Source organism: Telmatherina bonti, assembly GCF_933228915.1.
Source record: "Telmatherina bonti genome assembly, chromosome: 10".
Classification (NCBI taxonomy): domain Eukaryota; kingdom Metazoa; phylum Chordata; class Actinopteri; order Atheriniformes; family Telmatherinidae; genus Telmatherina; species Telmatherina bonti.
The window spans coordinates 18,498,447-18,524,846 of NC_136628.1; the positions used below are offsets into that span (position 1 = coordinate 18,498,447).

General features: G+C 38.7%; 2 protein-coding genes across 5 annotated transcripts in view; both read left to right on the top strand.

Moving 5' to 3' along the window:
- Window positions 1-715: 715 nt before the first annotated feature.
- Window positions 716-20,192, top strand: LOC306761143 (RING finger protein 145-like). Its single transcript, XM_079247240.1, has 12 exons — window positions 716-857; window positions 10,313-10,564; window positions 11,363-11,471; window positions 12,045-12,136; window positions 12,996-13,231; window positions 13,412-13,587; window positions 14,116-14,256; window positions 14,446-14,628; window positions 14,898-15,045; window positions 15,486-15,608; window positions 15,715-15,948; window positions 16,036-20,192. Exons 2-12 carry the CDS (start codon window positions 10,381-10,383, stop codon window positions 16,663-16,665), a joined length of 2,256 nt encoding a protein of 751 aa, XP_079103366.1. The 5' UTR covers window positions 716-857; window positions 10,313-10,380; the 3' UTR covers window positions 16,666-20,192.
- Window positions 20,193-23,302: 3,110 nt separating this feature from the next.
- Window positions 23,303-26,400, top strand: part of LOC306761857 (transcription factor COE1) — a gene marked incomplete at both ends in the record, with an annotated part of 87,661 nt that continues 84,563 nt past the window's right edge. For all 4 annotated transcript variants that reach the window (XM_079248171.1, XM_079248172.1, XM_079248173.1 and 1 more), the window contains 4 exons: window positions 23,303-23,430; window positions 24,104-24,260; window positions 25,033-25,096; window positions 26,103-26,158. In XM_079248171.1, coding sequence (XP_079104297.1) covers window positions 23,303-23,430; window positions 24,104-24,260; window positions 25,033-25,096; window positions 26,103-26,158 — 405 coding nt within the window. The remainder of the gene's footprint in view (window positions 23,431-24,103; window positions 24,261-25,032; window positions 25,097-26,102; window positions 26,159-26,400) is intronic.

Sequence of the window (26,400 nt, forward strand, 5' to 3'; positions counted from 1 at the left end):
AATAATGATAATAAATAAATAAATAAATAAATAAATAAATCCCTTCCGCACCCAAATATGACATTCAAAACAAAAATAAATATTAGTCAACACAGGGCAGTATATGGGAAATTTACTTGAGTCATTACTGATGAAGAATAAATTAATATACAATAAACTATTAAATATATCTTTAAAATGTTCCCAAAACACAGTGAAGACTTATCAAATGCACAAATATAATATGACAGAATTTTTTCCATGTTATTTAAACTGATAAGTTTTTCTTTGTTTGATTGTTTTTTTATAGTCTTCTTCATATTATTCTTAATATCATTATAAACTAAGACTACAACTACCAATACCACTATTACTACTAATAAAAAATAAATAAAGTAACAATGAAGAAATTTCAATCATATGTAATATTACAAGCCTTATTCTTCCTTCCGTGAATCAAGAGTTTTAGAAACAACTCAACTCTTTTCTCTGAGCATGCATTAAAGCAATCCAATATCTCCGCCTTAAACTTTATAGAATATGATGACAATTTCAGTTTATAAAAGTGAGGACTAAACAGGCCACAGTGAAAGTAATAATTAAATCAAGCAAGTAAGTAATAATTATAGCGCCTATGTATAAAACGTTCAGGACAAAAAGATATAGTCGGACAAACTATTGCGCATGCTCAGTGCATCCTCCGGTACTACGGCTAATGGCTGCCAGGAAGGATGAACGGATGGGCCGCGTCTTTTCACCGTGAAGTGCATCCATCTGTAGGACCGTTATCTTGGGCGGTTCCGAGTTAAAATGGTCGATAAACGACCAGCAAGGCACTCCGAAATTATTGTTCATAGTGCTAACACCGACCCTAAAATGTAAGTCCTCTCTTTTTTGTTATTTTAAGTGTTGGTTTGTAGCTGCAGCTACTAGCTCAGGATGTCTACCAGGAGGCTGCTTGTTAGCTCCGCTTCAGATGGACACAAGCTACTGCGGGTTGTTTTACTAATCAAATGAGTTAAGTTTAAGCTTTTTCAAAACTATTTTATATGTACACCAACAATATGCAACACTATAGCTAAGTAAATGTTTCAGAGATACTTACTGAAGTTTGTTTTGACGTTGATAGTATGATGGATAACTGACTGCTTGCTAACTACGTTAGCTGTAATTGTTGGCTCTGCGCCTTCTGTCTGCTCGGTGCAGCTCCACACTGCATGTACACACAGTGCTGTATGTTTGTATTTATTACCTACCAAACTTGGTCATAGCGTCTTTAATAAACGTCGTCACATCTAAAGCACTGATTATCTTTTTATTCGGTCAAAATTCAGGAACAAACATCCTATTATTGTTGCGGCAAAGCTTAAAGATTTTTTCCTCGTCGAGACGGAGGGGTTACTAGAGTTCATGGCACGTACATCAGTCCATGCAGCACTTGCTTATCCTTTACGTTTGCGGTGCCGGAGAAACACAATATTGTCTACAATTACAACATTGGGAAAGTCCATTGTGGCTATTTTGTTTTTTACTGGGATTTTATGCATTATTTGCATTTTTTCGTTGTTTTTGATATGATAGTACCGAAAAAATTACAGTGTTTTGTTTTAACTGATGAAACAAGCAAAAAAAAAAAAACACAAAACAAAGCAAAGTTGTCAAGTTTTTAGTACTACTATCCATATAATACGTATTCTAATTCTAATTTTATTGTCATAGGTATCAAAAAGTGTTACTCATTTTATTATGTGCATATCTATATCTATCTATCTATCTATCTATCTATCTATCTATCTATCTATCTATATATATATATATATATATAAGTTGTGACAATGCATGAGGGAAAACCATAGTTTAAGTAATTACAGTACAGTTTTGGTTATTTTACCATACATAGATCACGTAGCCTTACTGCTGTATGATTTCACATTATATCTGAGTTTATTTAGTCCAAGTTCTCTAACACTATTCACTGTAACCAATAATGGATTAGAGGAGATAAAAATACAGCAGTGCATAGCCATGTTATATAATGTAGGATTCTGCAGAGTGATCTCTGTCCAGTGAATTCAGTTACGTAAGTAATCAGGATGCTATCCTGGTGCTGCAGGCAGAATAAAGGGTGGGAACTGTGAGAAACACTAAGGGTTTTGAAAGGGTCTTGAGCTTCACTTTAGTGTAAAGACAGTGGAAACTAGGGCTGGATGATATGACAATATACACTATTCACAAAAAATTAGGGATATTCAGCTTTTGGGTGAAATTTCACAACAAGCCTAAAATGCATTCAAACCTGTACAGGTGAACTTAATGTGATCTTCTCTAAGCTTTTAAATGCACATGTCCAACTGTTAAATGTTTCAATAAATTTTGCACAAGTTGCTGTTCTCTAACAAGGAGCTTAACGGCAAAAATCACGGCAGGTGTGTGATCCTTGAATTGACCAATAAATGTCCTGGTTCAATTAGAGCTGGTGTTTAAACAGTTGTCCTCATCATGCTGTTCACATTTTGACATCAAGAGACCAAGACGACACCTAACAATGGAACAACAGTCCCTTGCCATTGCGATGCTTCAAACAGGACGTTCTCAGACAGAAGTGGCCACTGAGCTTGGAGTGTCACAGAGTGTCATCAGCAGGTTGCAACAGAGATATGGAGAGACTGGAAGAGTCACAGAAAGGCCTAGAAGTGGACGTCCTTTGGCCACATCCCGTGCTGATGACCGCTACATTGTGAACACTGCCCTGAGAAACCGGATGATGAATGCCACTCAACTCCAGGCACGTTTAAGAGAGGTGAGAGGCACTCAAGTGTCACGTCAGACCATTCGAAATCGTTTACATCAGCGTGGTCTGCGTGCTAGACGACCTGCATGGGTACCTGACCACACCACCAGGCACAGGCATCATCGTCTTGCATGGGCCAGGGAGCATTTACGCTGGACGAGGAACCAGTGGGCCTCAGTGCTGTTCTCTGATGAAAGTCGATTCACACTGAGCAGAAATGATGGCCGGCAACGATGTTGGAGACGTCAGGGAGAGCGCTATGCATCAGCCACTGTTGTCACCAGGCGAGCTTTTGGTGGTGGCGGTGTTACAGTGTGGGCAGGGGTGTCCACTTGGTACAGAACTGCCCTACACTTTGTGAATGGTACAGTGACAAGCCCATACTACCTGAATAACATCATTAATCCAGTGATTGTGCCCCTACATGAACAGCACAGGCCTAATTTCATCTTCATGGACGACAATGCTCCTGCTCATCGAGGCCGCATCATCAGGGAACGGCTGTTGGAGACTGGTGTACCTCAAATGGAATGGCCTGCACTCTCTCCAGACCTGAATCCCATTGAACCCCTGTGGGATCAGCTGAGCCGTTGTGAAGAGGCTCGAGACCCTGCACCCCAGAACCTCAATGACCTGAGGGCTGCCCTTCAAGAAGAGTGGGATGCCATGCCTCAGCAGGCAATAAGTTGCCTTGTGAACAGCATGAGACGTCGTTGTCAAGCTGTAATTGATGCTCAAGGGCACATGACCAGATATTGAGACGTTCAAATTTTTTGTTGTGGTGTAACTACCATTGTTGTTACCTTTTGTGTTGAATGAATTTTTTGAGATGAGGAAATCAGTAGTGCATCCTTCTACTTAAATGTCTTACTTTTATATTATATCACTGTAGCATGAACATATTGCATTTTCAATAAATTTCACCTGAAAGCCAATTATCCCTAACTTTTTGTGAGTAGTGTATATCGTTTGGACGATAGAAAATGTCTATTGTTTCATATGAGGCTCTATCGTTTATGCCACAATAAGGCGCTTTACTGCTGTATTTTATGTCAAGATGCACTTTACGGCGTGCAAGCTGCAATATAAAAACAAACATTGAGAAAGATGGTAGCAGACACGTTTCAGAGTAGAGTAATTCACTAAAAGATGACTAGCCAACCCAAACCGATGAGCTTGTTCATGAAAGAGGGGAAATTTTTGTTGCATGGATTCTTTTTGGATATAAAAATGACCGACATGGAACCGAATAAAGAGCAAAGGCAGCGTCAAGTTGTGACAAAAGCGATCACAATAAATTCCAGACGCAAATGCTGCAACAGGCGCTTCCCGTGAAATGTCATATGGCCATAGTTCCCCCAGATGAAAGGAGGTCATTGCTGCCATTGCCAAGCACATCTGACAAATAACTGATGACTGACACAAAATGACACTACCAATTTTATATCGTTATGTATATCGTTATGGGGACATAAAATGAGCAATATTGTGATATGAGATTTTGGTCATATCGCCCAGCCCTAGGGGGCTTTTTACTAAACTTTAAAATGACATCTTAAGGAAGCATACCCTAGCTTAATTGTGTTGTAAAATGAACTGTTTTGAACATTGCTGGATAATCACAAGCAATGTATTAAAAATTCTTTCTCTTTAAATGGGTTCATGAGTACCTTTCAGAATTCAGATGTGAAAGGGTTTCAGCATATTTGCAAAACTGCAGATTTTTAGAAAAAAAACCTGGGATCTTGTGAATACTTAGTTTAATTATAAACAACATAAAAAGTGGAAATTATATTTCACCTGTGAACTTCCTTTAGTCATACTGAACTCATATAGTTGTTTGATAACTCATTTATTTGCAGTAAGTCTTCAAACATGATTAAAAAGTGTGTATGTCATGGAAGCAGCAGCAGAATTACTTAACTACACAAAAACAATCTAATCAGGTTGCCTTTGAGTCACAGATTATAACTATGAGAAGCTTTTCATCATTTGATGATTATATTTAGACTTTTTAAAAAAAAAATCTTTTTTGTTTTGTTTTATATGAAGGTATTACTTGATTTTATTTACAAGTTCAAAGAGTGATAAAAGCCTTAATTTGATCATTGGGTTCAAATCAATATTCTGCTGTTACAATCTGTTGTAAAGGAATCAGCAATGCATCTGTGTAGTTGTAGCTAGGCTCTATGTAATGTTTAATGATGTGCAATTTACACACTTTGTGTGGTCCTGGAGCAATCCTAGAGAGCAATGTCATACCATCAGGACCACCATATGCCTCGTTTTTGTTCAACTTTAAATATGTACATAGACAGAACCGTCTGTCTGTCCTCCGTATTAATTTTGTTCACATTTTAGTATGTTTTCAGAGATCTTACTACTTAAAACACAGTTAAACGCAGCAAACTGAGCAATTCTACCAGAAATCGTGGGGGCAGTATTGTGCAGTATGGCTCATGTTTGACCAGCTTTAATAGGCATACATGGAAATGTTCCAAATATTCACTGTAATTAAATACTCCGCCATGACAATAGGAAAAACAAAAAACAGAATAGGAAAAAAAACAAAAACAAACAAGGTTGTACAAGGACCTTTAATTTGTCAAACCTGACCTTTCAGTCACATCTGTTGAAAACACCTAAAACATGTAGTGCATTATCATAGTTCTTTCTGATTTACCACTATAAGTTAAAGGCTTTTGGCTGTTATGTGCAAGGCAGAAACAGAAAGCCATAAGATTGTATGGCCATTGACAGCTAGATTTGACTATGCAAAGCATAATTATAGATGAAGCATTTCTGCATTGAAACAACTGTGTAATATTCCTATGGTATGCCGGTGGTAAAGCCTGATCTAGATTGAGCTACATGGCATTTCCTGCATTCCTTTGTGGTTTGAACCTAGTCGGCAGTAAAATGATGAGTGTCTTATGGTAGCGTTTAGTGTTTTTAACACCCCCAAAACTGTTAAAAAATACAAGTGTGAACTTGTTTCTGACATTTTACAGCCAATATACCAATACCAATATATAGTACTGTTTACAAAATGAAACCCTGAGATTGTCCATGTAGTCCTGTCCAGTTATATCAATGTTACATTTCTTAATTAAAAGTACACACTGTCCTTGTTTTAATAGTGTTTTCTGCTGTGATTTGTACAGCCAAACAACTTAAAACTTATAGCTGGGTAATGCCACAGATTTTCTGAATCGATTAGATTCCATTCAAAATAGCCTGATTTAGTTCAATTTTGTTCAATCTGATTTAGTTATTATTCATTTACAGATGTTTATGTCACACTATTTTTTTCTTAAGTATGAAAGGCATTCTTGGATATCTGTTATTTAAAACACTGAGGCTGTTTGCATGGCCATCAAAATTGGATATCCGGGACAAAGGCTGGGTGATATGACAATATATATCCTTTGGTTGATAGACATTTTCTAGCGTTTCATATAAGGCTCAAACGTTAACCCCACAATAAGGTGCTTCACAGGAGCATTTTATGTCAAGATGTGCTTTATGGCATGCACACTATAATACGTAAACAAACATGGAGGAAGACAGTAGCGGACACATTTCAGAGCAGGGTAATTCACTAACAGATGACCATCCAATCCAAACCGATGAGCTTGTTCCTAAAAGAGGTGAAATTTCTGTTGCATGGTCAGGTTTGGATATAAAAAGACCGAAGTGGAACCGACGATTAGCTCACAGTCCCAACAATAGATAGAATCCGGACAAAGAATAGAGATTCGACGAGCAAAATTTGCATCAAGTGGTGGCAAAAGCGCTCATAATAAGCTCAAGATGCAAATGCTGCAACAGACTTTTACCCGTGAAACGTCATCTGGCCATAGTTCCTCCATATAAAAGGAGATCACTACTGCTGTTGCCAAGCACATCTGACAAATAACTGATGATTCACACAAAATCACACAAACAATTTTATATTATTTCTTTATATCGTTATGGGGAGATAAAATGAGCTATATCGGGATATGAGATTTGGTTATATTGCCCAGCCCAATCTCATACTATTTAGATACATTTTAATCATCTGATATGACCTGCTTACATGCACTTCTGAAATATGATGTTTGAAAGATAGTTGCTACAATAACTAGTCCATTACTGGATTTACATATATGTATGTGATGGCATCACTTCCTTAGTGTCCCCCCCAATATAATGAGGACACTTCACACCCCTCATTGAAACCAGAGTTAGGACTTATTTGATCCAATGTCAGTATCGAACTCTGATATCGACATGGTAGACATGTTCTGAATACCCTGCTCTACCCCACTGATCCAAAGAGGGCACTTTCGTGGTCCTATGTCTACAAATTATAAGTATTATGCAAAATAAAATGTATTCATGCAGAATCAGTTCATGAAATATTTACATTAGAACAACAACGAAATTGTTTTTTTTACTCTTAGTTTCTAGTTCAGACACAGGTTTACCAAATACCTGCACTTGCAAGTCTAATGGAAAATGAGCTACCTTTGCTACTTTAGCATGTTGTGATTTTAGACAGCCTATATTTTAGTCTGGAAACATCAACAAGATAGCAAGTTTAACTTTTTGTACAAACAGGGTTTATGGGGTAAGACTTTGTTCGCTGAAGAAAGAAAGAGAAAATGGTTAACTGCAGACACTGCAACCGTTCCGCTGGAGCGGTAAACTTCCAGTAGACAAGGTGAAAACTAAAGGAACTGGCCCACAGAAAAGCTGCTCAGATTTATTATTTTAGCTCAGGGATCTGTGAGCTGCGGCTCCAGAGATGAAAGTGGCTCCTTGCATCTTCCACAGTGATTCTTGAAAATATTGACTGTATAAAATAACCAGCAAAGGTTTTTAAATATAGATTGAACAAATTCAGGTTCTTAAGTTTGTCCGGGTTTTTTTGTGTTTCTCTTGGAATGATTGCATTGAATTTCCATAGTCATTAGACTAACTTACTTTAACTAACTTTCTAAGACCATCTACAACTCATAGAAGAAACTATCTATTAGGGCTGGGACGGTATGCTTTTCTCCAGATTCAATTTTTTTTCGATGCCGATCAATTTAAATTGCGATTCTCAAACATTGCTGATTTTTTTTTTTTTTTTTTTGTATTTTAAACACCGGACCATGGGAAAAATTTGAATGATGACCAAGTTTACAAACTGTATCACAAACCAGATTTCCTAAACAAAAAAAACAGTTTTTAAGATTTATTCAGAAGCAATACATCTGAACCAGCTGTTTGAACTTATAGTCTTGTTTCAAAAGCTAGAACTGGGTATAGAAGTGCTGGTTTGAGTGTCAGTTGCCTCGCTGCTGCCGTACCTTTAGCTATTAGCTTTGCATTTACCTCAGGATAGTGTCTAGCTGGGTGGGCAGTAACGGTAATCGTGTTACCGCAGTACACGGCGTGCATTACAGAGTTTACTAATAGCTCTCGACGTGTCCAGCTATGTTTTTCACTTAATAATGTGTCCACATGTTTTACTTAAAATGTAATAGTGGAGGATTTATCTCTGCACATTTTTACAAGTTGTCCGTAATTCTCCGTCTTCTGCTTAAGTGTTTTTAAAAACTGATATAACGTCATGTTAATAGACAGTCGAAGAGAAACAATTCGCCCTCTGAATGAGACAAGCAGTAACTTTTTCTCCATCTGGCAACATATAAACATATAAATATTTAAAATAAAAAAATATATATAGTTTTTTGACCAAAAAAAGCTATTTAACAATTGTAAAACAAAAAATTCCAAGTTTTATTTGAAACTATTTTTTCTCCCACCCCTGCTATCTATCATCTTTGCCATGTATATATATATACATATATATACATATATATATGTATATATATGTATATATATGTATATATGTATATATATGTATATATATACATATATATACATATATATATGTATATACATATATATACATATATATATGTATATGTATATATATATATATATATATATATATATGTGTGTGTATATATATATATATATATATAACCACGCCCACCTCAAATGTCCAACCAGTCCAACGATACTTAACTGGCTGCTGGTAAAAGATGTGTGCACTTGGTCTTTAGGCAGCTTAATGAAGCCTTAACCACGTGTTTGCTCTCTGGTGGTTGACAAACTACTGGTTGAGAACCTGAATGATCAGAGACGCATGCAGCAGAGGTCGCGTTTTGAATGTAAATATCATTGACGATCAGGTTTATTTATTGTGGCCACCAAAATCGTGATCATGATCAAAATCCGATTAATTATGCAGCCCTAGTTTAAATAAGGCTTTTTTGTCATTATCACATGTCATATTCCCGTTGTATTGATTGAATTGGTAGGCCTGTCACAATAACTCAATTAATCGCATGATAAGAAAAAATGCTCGCAATGAGCTTGCCGGACACAATAATTTTCATTTCTATTTCTTTTCTCTCTCGCTCACTCTCTCACTTTGGATGATAGAGTGAGCGAGTGCCGCATTTGTTTTAAGACAATATTAACTAAACACGGCAATACAACAAGCTTCCATCTGCTCTCAAAACACAATCATCAACTGCAGTTTTCCCAGCTGGGAAAAAAAGCCAGTTTATCTCCATCTTCCCAACAGTCCACGATCACTGGGGTGTTAATCCGACAGATTGAATACAAACAGGAGGCCAAAATGGCGTGCACTCAGGCAGCATGGTTACCAAAGCGATGCTGCCCTTTAATATTGTTAAAAAGACAACATTTCGAAAAATGTTGCAAACATTTCACAGCCGGTATGAATTGCCTGGAACAACATAAATGTTACAAACAGCATTTCCACAACTTTGCAATGACATGAGAAATGACATACTGAAGGCGATCAGACATTCAATTTTACCATTCCACCTTTGGTAAAGTCCAAACACGTCCTCTAATATGAGCTTGGCCATAGACCAGCAGTGTTACATAGTGTTTCGAGACCATATGTTCCAGATAACCATGTTTTTAAAATCCCAGGAGAAATCCTGATCTGTTTCAACAGAATGGGGACTGGATGAGCATAAACTCGTCTGCACATCGAGCTAAATGTTCTTTAGAAATTAAAGTATGTTGATCTTTGAAAGAGTATACTTGCATTATTATTGCGTTGTTGTTGTTTTAGTTGAAAATGACAACAAAAGTCGCTTCGCGAAATATTATTGTTTATTGCAATAATGTCTGAGACAATTAATGGAATGGCAAAATTTGTTACCGTGGCAGGCCTAGTAATGGGTAGGTTACCTGTTCCAGCTACTGAGCTCATGAATACATAATTCAACAGAGCTGAAATTAAAGTTGGGGTTTATACCCTGTTCATTAAGACAGTATTTATATTGAATGATTGAACCTTAAGAATCAAAAAGACCAATTATTTGTTGATGGATAAATGTGGTGTGGTCTTTCCTCCTATCCCCTTCTTCTTATTGTCATTTCCTGCCCTCAGTCTCTGTAATTCCATCCTATTAAATTTCCATTACCCAATTGTCATTTGCGTTCCCTTTTTCCATACAGAGCACCCATTATCAACATCTCTTCTTCGTGGTCAGTTCTGCCTGCTGATCAGAGGTTATCCTGAAGCCATGGCAGTGAAGGACCGTGTAGAAGCGGTGCTCAATGTGGGTCTCCGTGTTCCCAGCATCATGCTGCTGGATGTCCTGTACCGCTGGGATGTTAGCTCTTTCTTCCAGAAGATCCAGCGCTCCAGCCTTTCCAACAACCCTCTGTTTCAGTACAAATATCTGGCGCTTTACCTGCATTATGTAGGTAAGTTCTGGTGTAACGCACACATCCATAGGTTGTTGTACTGTACAACTCTTTCTGTATTAATACATCTCAGATAATTGTAATATAAGGATGCTTTGTACTTTTTGAAAATATAGATCTGAACTTTTGCAAAAATAAAAACTTAGTTTTAGATCCCTTTGGGGAAAAAAAGCAGCTAAATCCCAGTCTGTATGTTAAAAAGTGACTGGTTGAATGGCAGTTTTGTCATAGCAAAAATTCCCTTTAAATGCTGCCCAATGAATATAGTTACATTTTTGTTTGCTTTTGTTTTCTGCAATCATAAAGACATGAAGCATAAAAACAGATCTTAGTACTCCACGAATAAAGAAATATCACAGCCTCACTGCCGAGCTAGAAAAGTGGCAATAAGCATAGTGGTGAGTTTTCATTGTCTGTATTGTTACATGTCTGTGAGTGCTCTCAAACTTGGCTGCATTTGCTTCATGAGCCAGTACGCTTGGTATGTGCTGATGAGCACTGTGGGTGGACTTACCGAAATAAGGAGGAGTAAGGCAGTAAAACCAAAGTAACTGTTTCTATGCACTGAAGGGTCTCTGCGTGTGATTTTAGGTAGCAGGCATTGCACTGTAAGGCTGGCTGTAACAATGACCCGTTTGATTACCTACAAAAAGATGTATCTGGCCATTGCCTGATATACTTTATACTTAGATCTATTTTTTTATCACAAAAACTGCACAAAGTGTAACCAGTAATTGTACAGGGGTTTCTAAAACAAATGTATTTTTTCTAATTATTTTCTGTATGACTGTCTTGTAGGGTACATCCTGAGCTTGGTCCTCCTAACTCTGCCTCGTCAGCACCTGGTTAAACTTTACCTATATGTCCTTACTGCCCTGCTGCTGTTTGCTGGTCATCAAGTCTCAAGGTGCTAACACACACACACACACACACACACACACACACACACACACACACACACACACACACACACACACACACACACACACACACACACCCCCGTAAGGTTAATTTTACATGTGGGGACTTTTCAGTGACACAGTGCATTTCAGTGCATAGAAGTCCCCGTATCCTAACCATAACCATCAAAACTTCCCTTTAAGCCTAACCTAGCCTAAAAAAATCAGTTTGTTCTGTGGAAACACAATTGTTCTCCCCACATTGAAGCCTTCATCTAGCCTCTGGTGCCCAGTCTTTTTAGTTTGAAAGGCTTTATACCGTCAGGCATGTAAAAAACAAATAATTGCTACTATTTAAATTTGTTTTTAGAATTTTAGTCAGTAGCTATGCAGTAGAATTTACTGTATTAATGAATAATTAAATTGTCTTATAAAAATTTCTCCTTGTCTGATTAATTTTATGAACCCACAAACTCTGACTCCTGCTAGTGAGAATTTTCTCTTTTGTAGTAGGCCATTGTTATGTTAGAGCTTACAATAAATTTGCCTGTGTACTAAGCATTTTGACCTGTCTTTGTCAGGGATTACGTTCGGAGCGAACTGGATTCTGGCTTTGAAGGACCCATTTACCTGGAACCCCTCTCCATGAATAGATTTACCACAGCACTCATAGGTATATTACACACATGACAACATGTGCACAATAATCTATAAGTTGCACAGACCCAGGCAGATGCAGGATGCTTAAGTTGCCATAGATCTTTTTCTCTTTGTATTTATTTATATTTTTCCTTCCTAATTTAAGTTTTCCTCTTCACATGTTTAAACTTTAAAAACTAACTGTAGAAAATAAGTTTCATACATCTTTGTGGACTTGTTTTGCTAAAGTAGAGTAAATTTAAGGAATGAACCTTTACTCCATGCTGAATGACAACAGCCTCTGTTCTTAAAGGGACAGGTCCGTCTGTCCCTTTTAAGGACAGACTTGGACCTTGTGTTAGAGTTGTACTCTAAACAGATCAGCATCTAAAGTGTTGTTAAAGATGTCTCGGCTAAACTTTTAAGTGTCTATTTAAAAAGATATCAGCTTGTCACTTGAAGTAAAACTGACTGATAATCAGCAGGCAAATAATTTCTTTAAATGTCAGCTGGTTTAAATGGAAAAAATGTGCAGTGTCTCTGGTTTATGAGAACTGGTTTCATCTTACTATAGAAAAGGGACGGGGTCTCCGATGTTATAAATAGACTGCTGAGTTGATGTTCCAGTGAAAGCCTGAGAGAGGGAAAATAACACTTACAAAAATAAACTGTAGTAGAGAGAGATGGAGGGATTAAATAAATTTCCTTTTATGTGTGAATGTTTTGTATTTTACAGTTGACATGTGCCACTTCTTTGGATTGGATAATCTGATGAAACTATTGTGCAACTGGAAATGAACTTAATAGCACACCGAAAAAAAGTTTTTTTCGAATCCCTCTGTGAAGTTTGGTTTGATAAGCACATCTTTATGTGTACATGCATCGTCTTTCAGGCCAGCTGGTGGTGTGTACGCTGTGTTCCTGTGTGATGCAGACCAAGAGGATTTGGCTTTTTTCCGCACACCTCCTCCCCCTCGTGGCTAGGCTGTGTCTCGTACCCCTGGAGACCATTGTCTTCATCAACAAATTTTCCATGATCTTCACAGGCCTGGAGGTCATTTACTTCCTGGCTTCTAACTTACTGGTACCATATAATCTGGCTAAAACTGCATACAGGGAGCTGGCACAGGTAACAACAATGGATGTGTTTAAACAATAAGTTAGCCATGTGTAAAGTGTTGACTTATTAAAAGATTCCTGAAATATTATTTGATATGATTCCATATGTGTAAAGCCAATAATGTTGGGTGTTCTTCCTATTTTTTATGGGCCTTTTCTAATTCTGTACCTCTTTATTTCTCTTTCCCAGGTGGTAGAAGTGTATGGTCTTCTAGCTTTAGGTATGTCTCTGTGGAACCAGCTGGTCCTTCCAGTCCTCTTCATGTGCTTCTGGCTCCTGCTGTTTGCTCTGCAGATCTATTCCTACTTTAGCACCAGAGATCAGCCTACCTCAAGGGAGAGGCTCCTTTTCCTCTTTCTTACCAGGTAAAACTCACTGAAAGTTATTCTAAGATGTGCTTGTATGGCTAAAATAATATGACTATTACTTTCTAAATCATCTTTTTAAGACGTCATTGTTTGTCTTTATCAAAATATAGAGTTTAATGGTGATAATTAGTTTTGTTGCTTTGGTTTTTGGTAGTTAGCCCCCAGTTTAGAGGTGTATTACTACCAACTAGTAGACTAAAGAATGGGTAGATGGTTGGATTAACTGAACATGTCTCATGATTATCACAGATCTCTTTTTCACTCATCCCTACAGTATATTATTATCTGTAGACTTGGGTATAAAACATATAGATCATCTAAAGGATCATGATGCTTAAGGCCACAGCGTCTTTGAAAAGTTTCACTGTTTTATTATAAAGGATATATTGTTGGTACAAGTGTCCTCCTATTAGTGATTCCTCCTTTGTATAAACATTAAACGTCTTTGTCCTTATTTGTAGTTCATACTCTCTCACTTTTTCTCCCCTTTCATCGTTCTGTTCTGTCCTCCAACGATGTCCTTAGTGTTGCAGAGTGTTGCAGTACACCATACTCTCTCCTGGGTCTGGTTTTCACGGTCTCTTTCATCGCACTCGGAGTTCTCACTCTCTGCAAGTTCTACTTGCAAGGCTACAGAGCTTTTATGAATGATAACACCATGCACAGGTTGGTTCCTGCATTTCCTTTTAAATTTTTTTATTTTCAAGACAAATTATTTAAATAATTGACATGAGCAAGATTATGTTGCTTATCGGTTCTGTATCTTGTTTTAGATTCATTTTTTATGAATTGCCCAGCGCATCTTAATATGTCTGCATGTTCAATCACATCTGTTTTTTTCTTTTTTCTATGCAGAGGAATGACAGAGGGTATCACCCTGCTGATCCTTGCTGTCCAAACAGGCCTGATAGAGCTGCAGGTCATCCACCGAGCATTCCTTCTCTCCATTATCCTCTTCATTGTTGTTGCCTCCATCCTGCAGTCCATGCTGGAGATTGCAGACCCCATAGTCCTGGCCCTGGGGGCCTCCAGAGACAAGTAAGACAAATCCACGATGTATTTGTTTTATTTCTTTTTACACATTTCCATTAAGTCACCAATCAGAAACCATAATAATTTTCTGGTGTGAAACATGAGAAGGCTCATATTTTTGGCATTTTGGCACTAAATGTAAAGCTAGTTGACATTTTTGAAGGGCAGGCGAATGTTTTGGAAGTGAGATTGTGACCTGAATGAATTGCTGTCAGTAAAATGTCCACGTTGACACAAATGAACTTGTTTGTTTTTCTCCTTTGCTACTGCTGTAGGAGTTTATGGAAACATTTCAGAGCAGTGTCTCTGTGCCTCTTCTTGCTGATCTTTCCAGCCTACATGGCTTATATGATCTGTCAGTTCTTCCACATGGACTTCTGGCTTCTTATTATCATCTCATCATCAATCCTCACCTCCCTGCAGGTAATACATAAGCTAGATGAGAAGTGGACTGCTTTTATAAAGCTCCTCTCTGACGCAGTTTATCACTCAATACAGAAACAGTCACTATTGTTGTTTTTGTTTTTTCACCTGTACACACACTTATGAAGACATTTAGAGAAATTCTACAATCTTTATTGCCAAAAACCACCTTGACATGTTGACATGTGATGAATGGAAACCATACTTATTTTCTTTCTTCTTTATGAGTTCAACCACCAAAGTCTTGTGTTCAGTGCTTTAGACTAATAATAATAATGATTATGGTTTTGACATCTTAGTCTGCACACATTTTGTTTGATGTTCCTTTATTTATATTAATACAATGTGCCAGACCATGCAGCCTTTGCTTCATTTAACGATACACTTTATGATTATGTTCTTAATTGAATCGTAATAAAACACTGCTTTGTCACCTCTAGGTTCTTGGTACTCTGCTTATCTATGTTCTCTTCATGGTGGAGGAGTTTCGCAAGGCTCCAGTGGAAAACATGGATGAGGTCATTTACTGTGTCAATGGGACCTACAGGTTGCTGGAGTTCCTGGTACATGTCACATGCGTGCACGCACACACAAACGCATTGAAGAGAATTTCAAGAAAAGCTGCATCATAAAAGCCACTGATTGTTTTTTCTCTCCCTACCTTGGCAGGTTGCAGTGTGTGTGGTGTGCTATGGTGTATCAGAGACTGTATTTGGGGAGTGGAGTGTCATGGGCAGCACCATCATCTTGGTCCACTCATACTATAACGTTTGGCTCAGAGCCCAGCTGGGCTGGCAGAGCTTCCTGCTCAGGAGAGACGCAGTAAACAAGATCAAAAGCCTCCCTACAGCAAGTAATGCACAGCTGGAGCAGTACAATGACATCTGTGCTATCTGCTTCCAGGTATACAAAGTTTTGTGTTTTGTGACGTGAATACACGATAAGCAGCTGCTATAAAGTAACGCTCATGTCACATTTGAATCTTTGCAGGAAATGAACAGTGCCGTGATCACTCCATGCAGTCATTTTTTCCATGCCGGCTGTTTGAAGAAATGGCTGTACGTCCAGGAAACATGTCCTCTTTGTCATTCACAACTCAAGAGCCAATCACCAACTAGCACTGCTCCCAACCAAGATGTTCCTGAAGCCAATCAAAGCCCTGCAGGACAGGAAGAAGCCACAGCCAATAAGGAGGAACGATCATTTAAAAAGGAGGAGGGAGCTAATGGACCCGTCATGTCGGCTGAAGAAACATCCTCCGCTTCTTTTATTTCTTCTGCTACTCTGCACCATGTCACACCTCCATCATCATCTTCCTCTTGTCCCTCCCATCAGCTTGTGACTGATTCACATCAGAACCAGTTGTCAACAGATCATCTGTCTTCATCCTCTCCCTCTGACAGAGCAGACACACCTCCATCTCACCCCCACAAAGTTTCCCCCTCTATCTTTCACCACTCGTCTTCAAAGGTACTGACCCCTCCAGATGTGACACCTGCTCAGCCTGAGCCTCAGCCACAGCTATACTCTGTGTCCCCACTGGACAGCCAGGGGTCATCACTTTCTGAGCAGCCCACTTGCCATTCTGAGGAACATTGTCCACCTCCATGCAGCCTGTGAGAAACCAGCTGACGGGCACAGAATACATGCATGCACAGAGAAAAGCCAAATCCACAAATCGAAACACTTCATGTGCTTATCTTCTACATGCCCAGCTTTTGGCTCTACCATCATGTGGAAAGCCCAACTTGTTTATATTCCTTTTGAAAGGAACAGGTTCCAGTCAGTCTGCTCAGACCGTGGTTGCTTAGTGTTAAAGAGAAACATGACAGTGGTTACAGCTTTGCGTAATGTTGTCTCAGACCTCTTGTATGTATCCAGTTTAACTCGCAGGCATTTGTTTTGTTTTGGCTTCATGGGGAGAGGATGCCTTTGTGTAATCCCAGAGACAACTGGCAGTTCTATCTCATGTCCGTACGATGTGAAATCTTACATGAAGTATCATGACGTTTTTTGTTGTTGTTTTTTTGGTTAAAGACGTGGAGTTTTTCACCCATATCTAGTAGTTCATGCTTTTGTCTCATATTACTGCCAGATATTTAATGTACTGATTGGTCCTTCCTGCCTTTCTTTGTGCAGCCTTTGTGTCAGTGCTGTACAGCTTGGGTTTCTCTGTTGTCCGGTGTGTGCCATGACTCACTGAAGACTGGATCAGAGGTCAAGATAGCTTTGAACCATGGATGACTGATAGTTGCATTTTAAACTGTGACAGTCTTAATATTTCATAAAAGTCTATAAATGGTTGAGTTGGATGAACAGTTTTAGTTTTCTACAATGGATTAAAGTGGCTCTCTGTATTCGTGAATACTAAGACTGAACAGACTGAATGTTGTTCCATGAGGCTGTCGCTTGACCTGAAGCCTGGTGCTAAGCAGAGGATACATGCTGTAGTTAGCCATTTGTTGCTGTGTAAAGAAATTGGTGGGTACAAATGGTAGAGCTGACTAATTTAGTCTGTAAGGCTTTCGCTACTGTTTTGCTTCAATATTTGAATCAAACTTGTTTGGCTGGTCCCAGCAAAAAGAAAAAAAAAGTGTCTCTATTCCTCATTGCCAAAGTTTTGTATTGCTGTTACAGAAATATTATTTTTACGGTGATTTTTACTATACTTTATTGGACACCACATATTGCAGGACTGAGAAGGCAGAGGGATGCAGAGGAAGGAAATTAATGGTGGAAGTTTGTTTTGAACTTTGAGTATTGTGAGAAAGTGGTGTTTATAGTCCACATGGAGCCCAAACTGCTGCTTTTTGACTATATTTATGTACTCATCAGCATTCATCCTCCTAAGCATAGCTGACTTACATATGCATTCAGCCTATCGTGAGGCAGTGGTGATCTTTGTTCATGACAGGAGCCAATCATCTTGCTCTATCCAATCACTTCAAAGATCTGTCTTTTCTGAGACCATCGGTACTCTCCTGCTGTTCAGTCACTTCACTTCATAAGATGTTACTACCAGCAAGCCATTTCCTGTCCCCCATATTTGCTTGGGCTTTCACACACACACACACACACACACACACACACACACACACACACACACATATGCGCGTGTGCAACAAAAGGTAGCTCTTGTGTTTAGCAAATGGTGCAAGAAAGTGAAAAAAAAATGTGTTGAGAATTGTATAAAAACAGACTGAAACTTGAGGATGCTGAGTTCGGATGCACGCTTGTATGTAGAGCTTGCACGCTGCCACTCTTCTCAGAATTTATTTCTGCCCTTGATGTACTTTAATCTTGCTACAGTTTTTTTTTTCCTTTAACTTTTAATTTTGTTTTATTATCATTTTTCTTGTCTATTTGCACTAATGTCATTTATACTAGCAATGCTCCAAAGCTGTTCTGTGGCTGTCAGCAACCAAATACCCTCTGATGTTTGTGTACGAGGAAACGGCCCAACCTCTTTGTGTGTAATGTATAGAAATGTTACTCTGTGTGGCATCTACATTAAACCGAAGGAGTGTTGATACATTTAAACGATCAGGGCATGAACTCCTCATCGCTTCTTGTGTGACTGGGAAGCAATGTGGAAAGCAAGCCCTCTGATCGGAGAGCAAGCAGTGTTACTGCTTCTCCAGTTTGCATGACGCGTCTTTAAGCTGGTGTGATCACTCTGGTGCCCTCTAATGTTAGGAGTGGGATCAGCATGGCGCTGTAGGACTGGAGTTGTACTAGTTAACCCTCAACAGTATTACTTATTATCACTATTACTAAAAGTCTTATTACATTGAATGACTTTTTTCTTGACTTTAGAAAGTGTTGGCTGCAGGGCTGAGAATGAATACATGATCAATGTAGGATCAAACCTGGCCAGTGCTGTTTTGTGTTGTTTTGTTTCTTTTTTTTTTTTCAAAGAAAATGTAGAGTTTGTATTTTGCACATGTTCCTCTGTAAGGTGAACATAAAGATTTTCTGTATACAACTTTGTTCTGTTAACTCTTTTCCACAGACTTTGATTTAAACTCGTCTGAAATGAGTTCAGATGTTTGAACGGCTTCATAGACATTTTTATTGTGTTTCTGACCTTTTCAGCTGTCATACAGAGAGATCACCTGAAAGGGAGAATGTGTGGGGTGATTACTGATGATCAATTGGCAGCTGTATGTAAATTTGCATTGCAGTATTAAATAATAATCAGAGTGGGAGCTCGTCAGCAGCGGAGTCCTCGTGTATTTACTCAGTTTTTACCTCGTACTGGGGAGGTTCCAGTTACTCATCAAACTATGAACTGACAGTTTTTATCGCTTCATACTGTCTGTGACAGTTGAACGTAAATATTTTTTACTTGTCTTTAAGTTCAGTTTCTAGTCGAGCCTTGACTGTAACGGTGACACTGAAACAGTGAATAATTTGCATTCTGGTGTTATATGAAATTTGAATTTCAAAGTAAAATTTTATATCAAAATCACAAGTGACTGTTTAGCCTATTTGTCTAAACTATTGTGCCAACAGGTTTATAAAATATCACTCCTTTTAATGAGCAGTAGGCATTTTTCATTTTAGTTCTTAAGAGCTTTACTGTGTGTTTTTTATCCTTTCCATCAAGTTATGCACAGTTTGCTCAAGGTTTTCTTTTATTTTTTTTTCACTTCCTCCAAATTTGGTTGCTAATAAATGGCAAAAGAAGGTTCATGACTGCAGTGGACAAATAAGACATTCAGTTACAGTATTTGTTGATAAATAAGTCATTAACTTGAATCTCCACTGAATTTGAGCAACCAGGAGAAACAATATTCTACCTTTTAGACTCTGATGGCATCAATCTTGTTACCTCATCTGAAACACTGACTTTACGTCTCAGAAAACTTTGCACATTGTTTGTGAAATTCAAAGCTTAGAAGTACAAGCAGATATTGAACGTGTCTGGTTATGTAGCTCTCTTCTAAACAGATTATAGTTGCTGAATGCATTTTTCACACAGCTGCACAATGCTTCTGCCTCTGGCTGACAGACGTTTTGAGAATTATCTTAGAAAGAAGTATCACATTCAGGACTGATCTCTGAGACTACTTACAGGTTCTTTTTTTTTCTCTGTGTACACAGATGTGGGACCTTCTCTGAAACTTGGCTCTAAACTCCAGTTATGTCCTATTAAAATGTACCACAAATGGTCTTTAACTGGATTTCTGGCATTGCCTTGATTATTTTAGAAAAATGTGAATGTCTAATAAATGAACCATCCACTCTGATAGCTGATTTTTATTTATCCTGAGATAACATGTTAATGTGTGTCACTGAGCACCCATAATGACAAGAAGACAATCAAGAATTTAGATTTAATTGAAAGTTGTTAGGATTTAAATGGAATTATTGGGTTTTGTTTTTCTGGAACAAATTATAATAACCCATAAAGACCCAACCTGTGAAAAAAGGATCAGATAAGTCCAATATGAGGTCTTTTGACCCTTTAACAAAATCTAAAATTAAAAAGTACCTACATATTTTAGGGTATTTAGCATTTATTACCATGTGATATGTCAAGTTTTTATAGTGCAATCTGCTTTCTGGTGTCAATTCAGGGACAGAACACAAAAATCATTGTGTTCCACAGGATTTTGAGCTAAATTTGTACCATAAAGTGACGCCATATGATTGAGTTGTCTATCTATCTATCTATCTATCTACTGTATGAAACAACTCGGATCCTAGCTGTTGATAAACCATTGGGGTGCAGTTCCACTGAGTAGACGCAAGGTGGTGCTGTCGTTCTGTTTTTAATAGGGACATTAAACAAATCGTCCAAGTACTCATGAGCGCGCGCTGAAGACGAGTCTTAAAACTCAGCAGGGGCCGAGACTGCACATGATTTCATTTGAGGGTTTTTTTTTTGTTTTGTTTTGTTTTTTTTTGGGGGGGGGGATTAGATGCTTGTTGCTTTTTTGTTTGTTTTTCTCTTTGAATTTGTTGCGTTGTTTTTTAATTCTGCATCTCATGTTTTATTTTTCATCATTCGGATTAATTCCCATAAATCATAGCTTTAATTCTCAGAAACTGGCATATGTTTTCAATTCTTCTTTTTAAACCTGTAGCACATACACTTATTTTTTTAAATAAACCTGCCATCAATGCTCTCTTTAATCGTTTGTACAGAAATCTTACAGCCTCAGACATTCTGATAGGCCTAAAACAGACCTAGACTAAATATATAAATGAATACATAAATAATAATAGGGCAAACTTAACTTACACTGGACTTTCTTTAAAGTTATTAAAGCCTCTTTATTTTAATATATACATTTAGGTAATCATCTGAAAGCTCACTCAGATCATTCTTTTCTTTAATATTAAATTGATCATTGCAGGTGTTTATTTTCACTGCAGTCGTTCCGGAGCCCATTCACACCTCCTATTTCTTCTTCTCTGGATTGGCTACTGTCTACAAGCAGGAAAGCGGAGCATAAAACGCTCTTCTTCTCCTTAATCAAGGTCAAGAGCGTTTTTCAACAACCTTTGGGAATTAAAGCGTTGGAACAGCGCCAGATCGACCTGCCAATCATTTCCACAGCCGGCTGAATTATCCCAAACTTGTCGACCTTTTGCACCTCAACAGATCAATGTGCTGTTGTTGCTTTTTTATTCTATTAAAATACTTCACTGTGTTATCTATTAATATTTGTGTTTTGTTTTGGCTTTCCCCTTGGCGGCGTGATAAATAGTTTCAAATAACAGATGGTGCCAGAAGGAGAGACAAAGCAGGGAAATATGCTAGCAATTATCCTCAATTATGTTCATTGTTATTTTGAGCTAATTATTGTTATTGTCACTTTTGTTTGTGTGTCTTGCGGCGCTTGGCTGTAAAAAAAAAAAAAAAGAAAAAGAAACAGGCCTGTAGCCTCCTGAAGACAATGGCGACCAGAAATAATGATGTAAAGATGAAAAATGGCTTTTATAATTGAACCTAGAAGCGGCTGGTAAAACCTACAGAAAATGTAGATCTCTGTTTATAGAATCAGATTCGACAAAATACCAACATGGCCGTCATAAGGGTTATCCATACTGTAAGATATTTACTTTCCTCCACGTTTCTTTTAGGGGAAAACATTTAGAATTAATTTGGTTGTGTGTATTTTGCTCTGGTAAGATGGGATTTATTTCATCCTCTAATAGTGCGTAAAATGTTTTTTTTTTTTTTTTTTTTTGGGGGGGGGGGGGGGATTCTAGCCATGATTCGAGCCATGATTCTAGCCCCCACCCCCAAAACAGAAGCTCTGTGCGGGTGCAGAGAACTTTACGAGCCTATTTTTTAAAAGAATTTAGCGCGCGCAAAAGTTTTTTTTTTTTTTGTTTTTTTTCCCAATCTTACCATAAAGCAGCTTTCTGTGAGACATTTTATTTAGTCTTTCAAGCAGGACAGAGCAGATCCTCGGACGTACAGGGTGGGATAGAGGGATAGAAGAGCTCCGTGGCAGCCTGATTCCAATCTAGTCTTTGTTTGGGGGCGTCTTCTCTCTTTCCGTCCTGTCCCTTTCCCTCCACTCCGACGGTCCCCTCCCTTTTTTCCCTTCCCATCTCTCTCTCTCTCTCTCTCTCTCTCCCCCGGGGCGGGAGAAGCCCGTGTTTGGTTCTCAGAGAGAGTCCTTTGGGAAGAGTCACAAAGCGGTTTCCTCAGTGAGAGCGCAGAGTGCTGAGAGCTCGGGAGTCATCCGCAGGACTCAGCGCTGCTCTGGACATCAGCAAACCCCGCAACACGTCCCGGACAGCACTTATAGGCAACCAAAAGGATAAAGAGAGAGAAAAATGAAAAAAGAGGAAGAAAGAAGTCAGAGATAATGATGACATGTGATCCGGGTGCTATTGATGTCTTTTCTCTGTCTCTGACAGCTGTAAGTGTGGATCTCTCAGCGCGCCAGGAGTGACTTCTGTACACCTTTCCATCTGGGTGACTCGTTCTCTTCCTACTTGTAGCGTTTTAAAGTAAACCTTTAAATATCTGGACATCTTTGGATCTCAGAGGTCTGATATGATGTGCTCCCCGTTGTAGTAGCGGCTCCCTCCCCAGGACAAGTCAGAGGAATAAGCTTTGGAGCTCAGCGCGCGACTCCTAACGAAGCGCAAGCAGCAGTAAAAACCAAGAACGCGCCCACGCTGCTCCGCTTGGATCAAGCGTGAAAGATCCACGGCAAGCAAAGTGCAGAGTCAGGTGGACAGGCAGCGAAACACGGAAGGACAAGTCTCGAGCTTCGGAGGTTTGTTCATGTTTGGGATTCAGGAGAGCATCCAGAGAAGCGGCAGCAGCCTGAAAGAGGAGCCGCTGGGAGGCATGAACGTCCGGAGCTGGATGCAGGGGGGCGGCGTGCTGGACGCCAACACGGCAGCCCAAAGGTGAGCTTTGCAGGAGTGAAAAGGAAGCACTTCCACCCTCCGCGTAGATTTCCGAAACGTGGAATCAATGCGCGTTTTGTCCACGCGGATCCTGCAGTCGAGGAGCTGCTGTCCGGGGAAAGACTTTCTGGATTTAAACTGCTGCTGGGATACTTTGGGGGAATAAAGAGTCTGGTTTAGAAACATTTCACAGCATAAACTAACATGAACACAACAGCACGTGCTGCCTCCACACAGCTTTACGCATATAAAGTGCACTTTGTGTTTGGATTGGGAAAATGAAATCAAAAGGATAAAATGATTCATATGTTCCCATATGTTGGGCTCATAAAAAAGAAAAAGAAAAGAAAAAAGCTATTTTCTAAACACAAGCTTTTGTTTTTAATTAAACGAATTTAGTCACCACAAAGCTGAATGAATAAATCACGTCCTGTTTAACTAATGTGATATTTTATATAAGTTTTCTTGATTTGGGTTTATTCTTCCTTGGCAGTTTGAGAAACAAGATACACCTTTAAAAAAAAATCAAGCTCATTAAAAAGCGCACATTTATTCTTACTTCTTTCCGTCTCTAAATAATTACTTTATTATTATTATTATTTTTTTTTTTTTTTTACAGGGCAACACTCAGTTATTTCTAAAAACCGACTTATTTCCGCTTATGTGTCTGCAGTGGAGTGGGTCTGGCCCGGGCTCACTTTGAGAAGCAGCCCCCCTCCAACCTGCGCAAGTCCAACTTTTTCCACTTCGTCCTGGCCTTATACGACCGGCAGGGCCAGCCGGTGGAGATCGAGAGGACCAACTTTGTAGACTTCATCGAGAAGGAGAAGGTCAGTGCAGGAAACATGATAATTCAGCATTTTTCTTTTTCTCCAGGCCCCATTGTTTAATGTTGATGTCATTGTTAAATGGTTTTTATTCCCTCAACTTTTAAAAAAATAATATATTTTTAGTCTATATTATTATTATTATTATTATTATTATTATTATTATTATTAATAATAATAATAATAATAATAATAATAATAATAATAATAATAACCTTGTTAGGAATAAAACAAAACACTGGCCTATAAGCACACTGCGGGTCAAAAACAGCCCTCCGTTCATTTAAACATTTGACGACCATAAAATACTTTTTTCCATGTTCAGATTGTTTTTTATTTACAGCTCAATTCAAACACAACCACTTGTTCTGCATAAACAACGGCGTGGCAAACTCTTCATCAATTATGACATGGAGGCGCAGCGGAAGGATTTACTGTTGGCTTTATTGGCCCCTCCAAACATAACCAGTAATTACAGAGGAATTAAAAATCCACAATAACACCGCGATTACACATGAGAAAATTACAGGCCTGTGCATCTTTAATATTATAAGCCGTGAACATAAATCAGATTTAGTTTTTATTTACTTATTGAAAAGGCGTAGAAATGATTTATTTAGCGGACTCGCCGGCCTGCGTGTGCGCAGACGTGCTCCTTTAAAAATATATTTATTTTTGTGTGATATATTCCAGTAAACAAACAAGTGTTTGTTGTGTGTCTGTGTGTGTGTGTGTGTGTGTGTGTGTGTGTGTGTGTGTGTGTGTGTGTGTTAAGGAAACAAGCGGAGAGAAGACCAATAACGGGATTCATTACCGGCTGCAGCTTCTTTACAGTAACGGTGAGTGGCCCGACACGTGCACGCGCGCGTCATACACAGCCAATTTACCCAAATCAGCTTGATTGCTTCCTCTAATAAAATATGCACACATGCAGTAGTTGGTTTTTTTTCCCCTGCGAGATTTAATGTGGAAAAATGTCCCCTGTCCCCAGAGCAGTGGGATGAAATGTTGCAGAGGACCATCAGGCTGCCACAACTGGTTTATGTCACAGAACCAGCAGTGCAGTTTCATCATATCTATTAGTGAAATTTCAGCGCAGCTGTTGCAGGCGATTTGTAGCAGCTTTGTGGCTTTATCACTGTCACTGTCCCTAAATAAGACTGTCCCTCTGGAAAAACAAACCAAAAAAAAGATGCTTCTTGACAGTTTGAGCTGCAGCAGGAATATTACAGCTTCGACCAAGTTTGGAGAAATGAAGCACAGCTGCAAAAAGTGGCCTGCACTTGTTGATATTTTAGATATATTGATAGAAAAGGATGCATTGCAAGTACCTACTAATGATTAAATATTAAAATGAACTGATTTTAAATGTCAAATAAGTGGATAAATCAAACGGATTTGGCAGGATATGTTTTGTTGGAAGACACGTCCAGGATCTTTGTCACAAAATGTAAGTAGATGAGCAGCTGCTGTTTTGTCCTCATTGCTTAAATTTTGTGCCCTCAACATTTTGGCTTCTGAATATGTGCATATTTCATGCGTAAGCAGGTCATTGTTTTCTGTTTTGTGTTGGATATCTGTTCTTTTTTTAAGCATAAATAGAAACAAATCAACACAAAAAATGAAAAAAAAAAAATCAAAAGCTGGAAAAGAAAATTGGAATAATCACTCAGTTTTTGTCTTTAACAAATAGAAAACTGAGTGTGAACCATGTTGTTGAGTCTTGCAGGAGTAACCAAGATTTTGTTCCAAAATGCCTTTCATATGTTTTATTGTACTTCAACGTGCTTTTCTGTAAGTCCATGCAAAGTTTATGATTTCCTCTCCTCTTCTGGCTCCCAACAGGCATCAGAACAGAGCAGGACTTTTATGTTCGACTCATAGACTCCATGACTAAACAGGTAAGCACACACTCATGCTCACACACACACACACACTCACAGCAGCCTGTCACCTCTCCTCTTACCTCTCCTACAATGAGCTGCTCCACTGATCGGCCGCCCTCCTTTATCTGCATCTACCTGCAGACACAGAAGTTTGTGTGTGTGGGATTCAGCGGGTGGGTGTTTCCACAGTGTTGATGTGGGCGGAGGCACACACACATATACACAAACATATACACGCACGCACACACACACTGCAT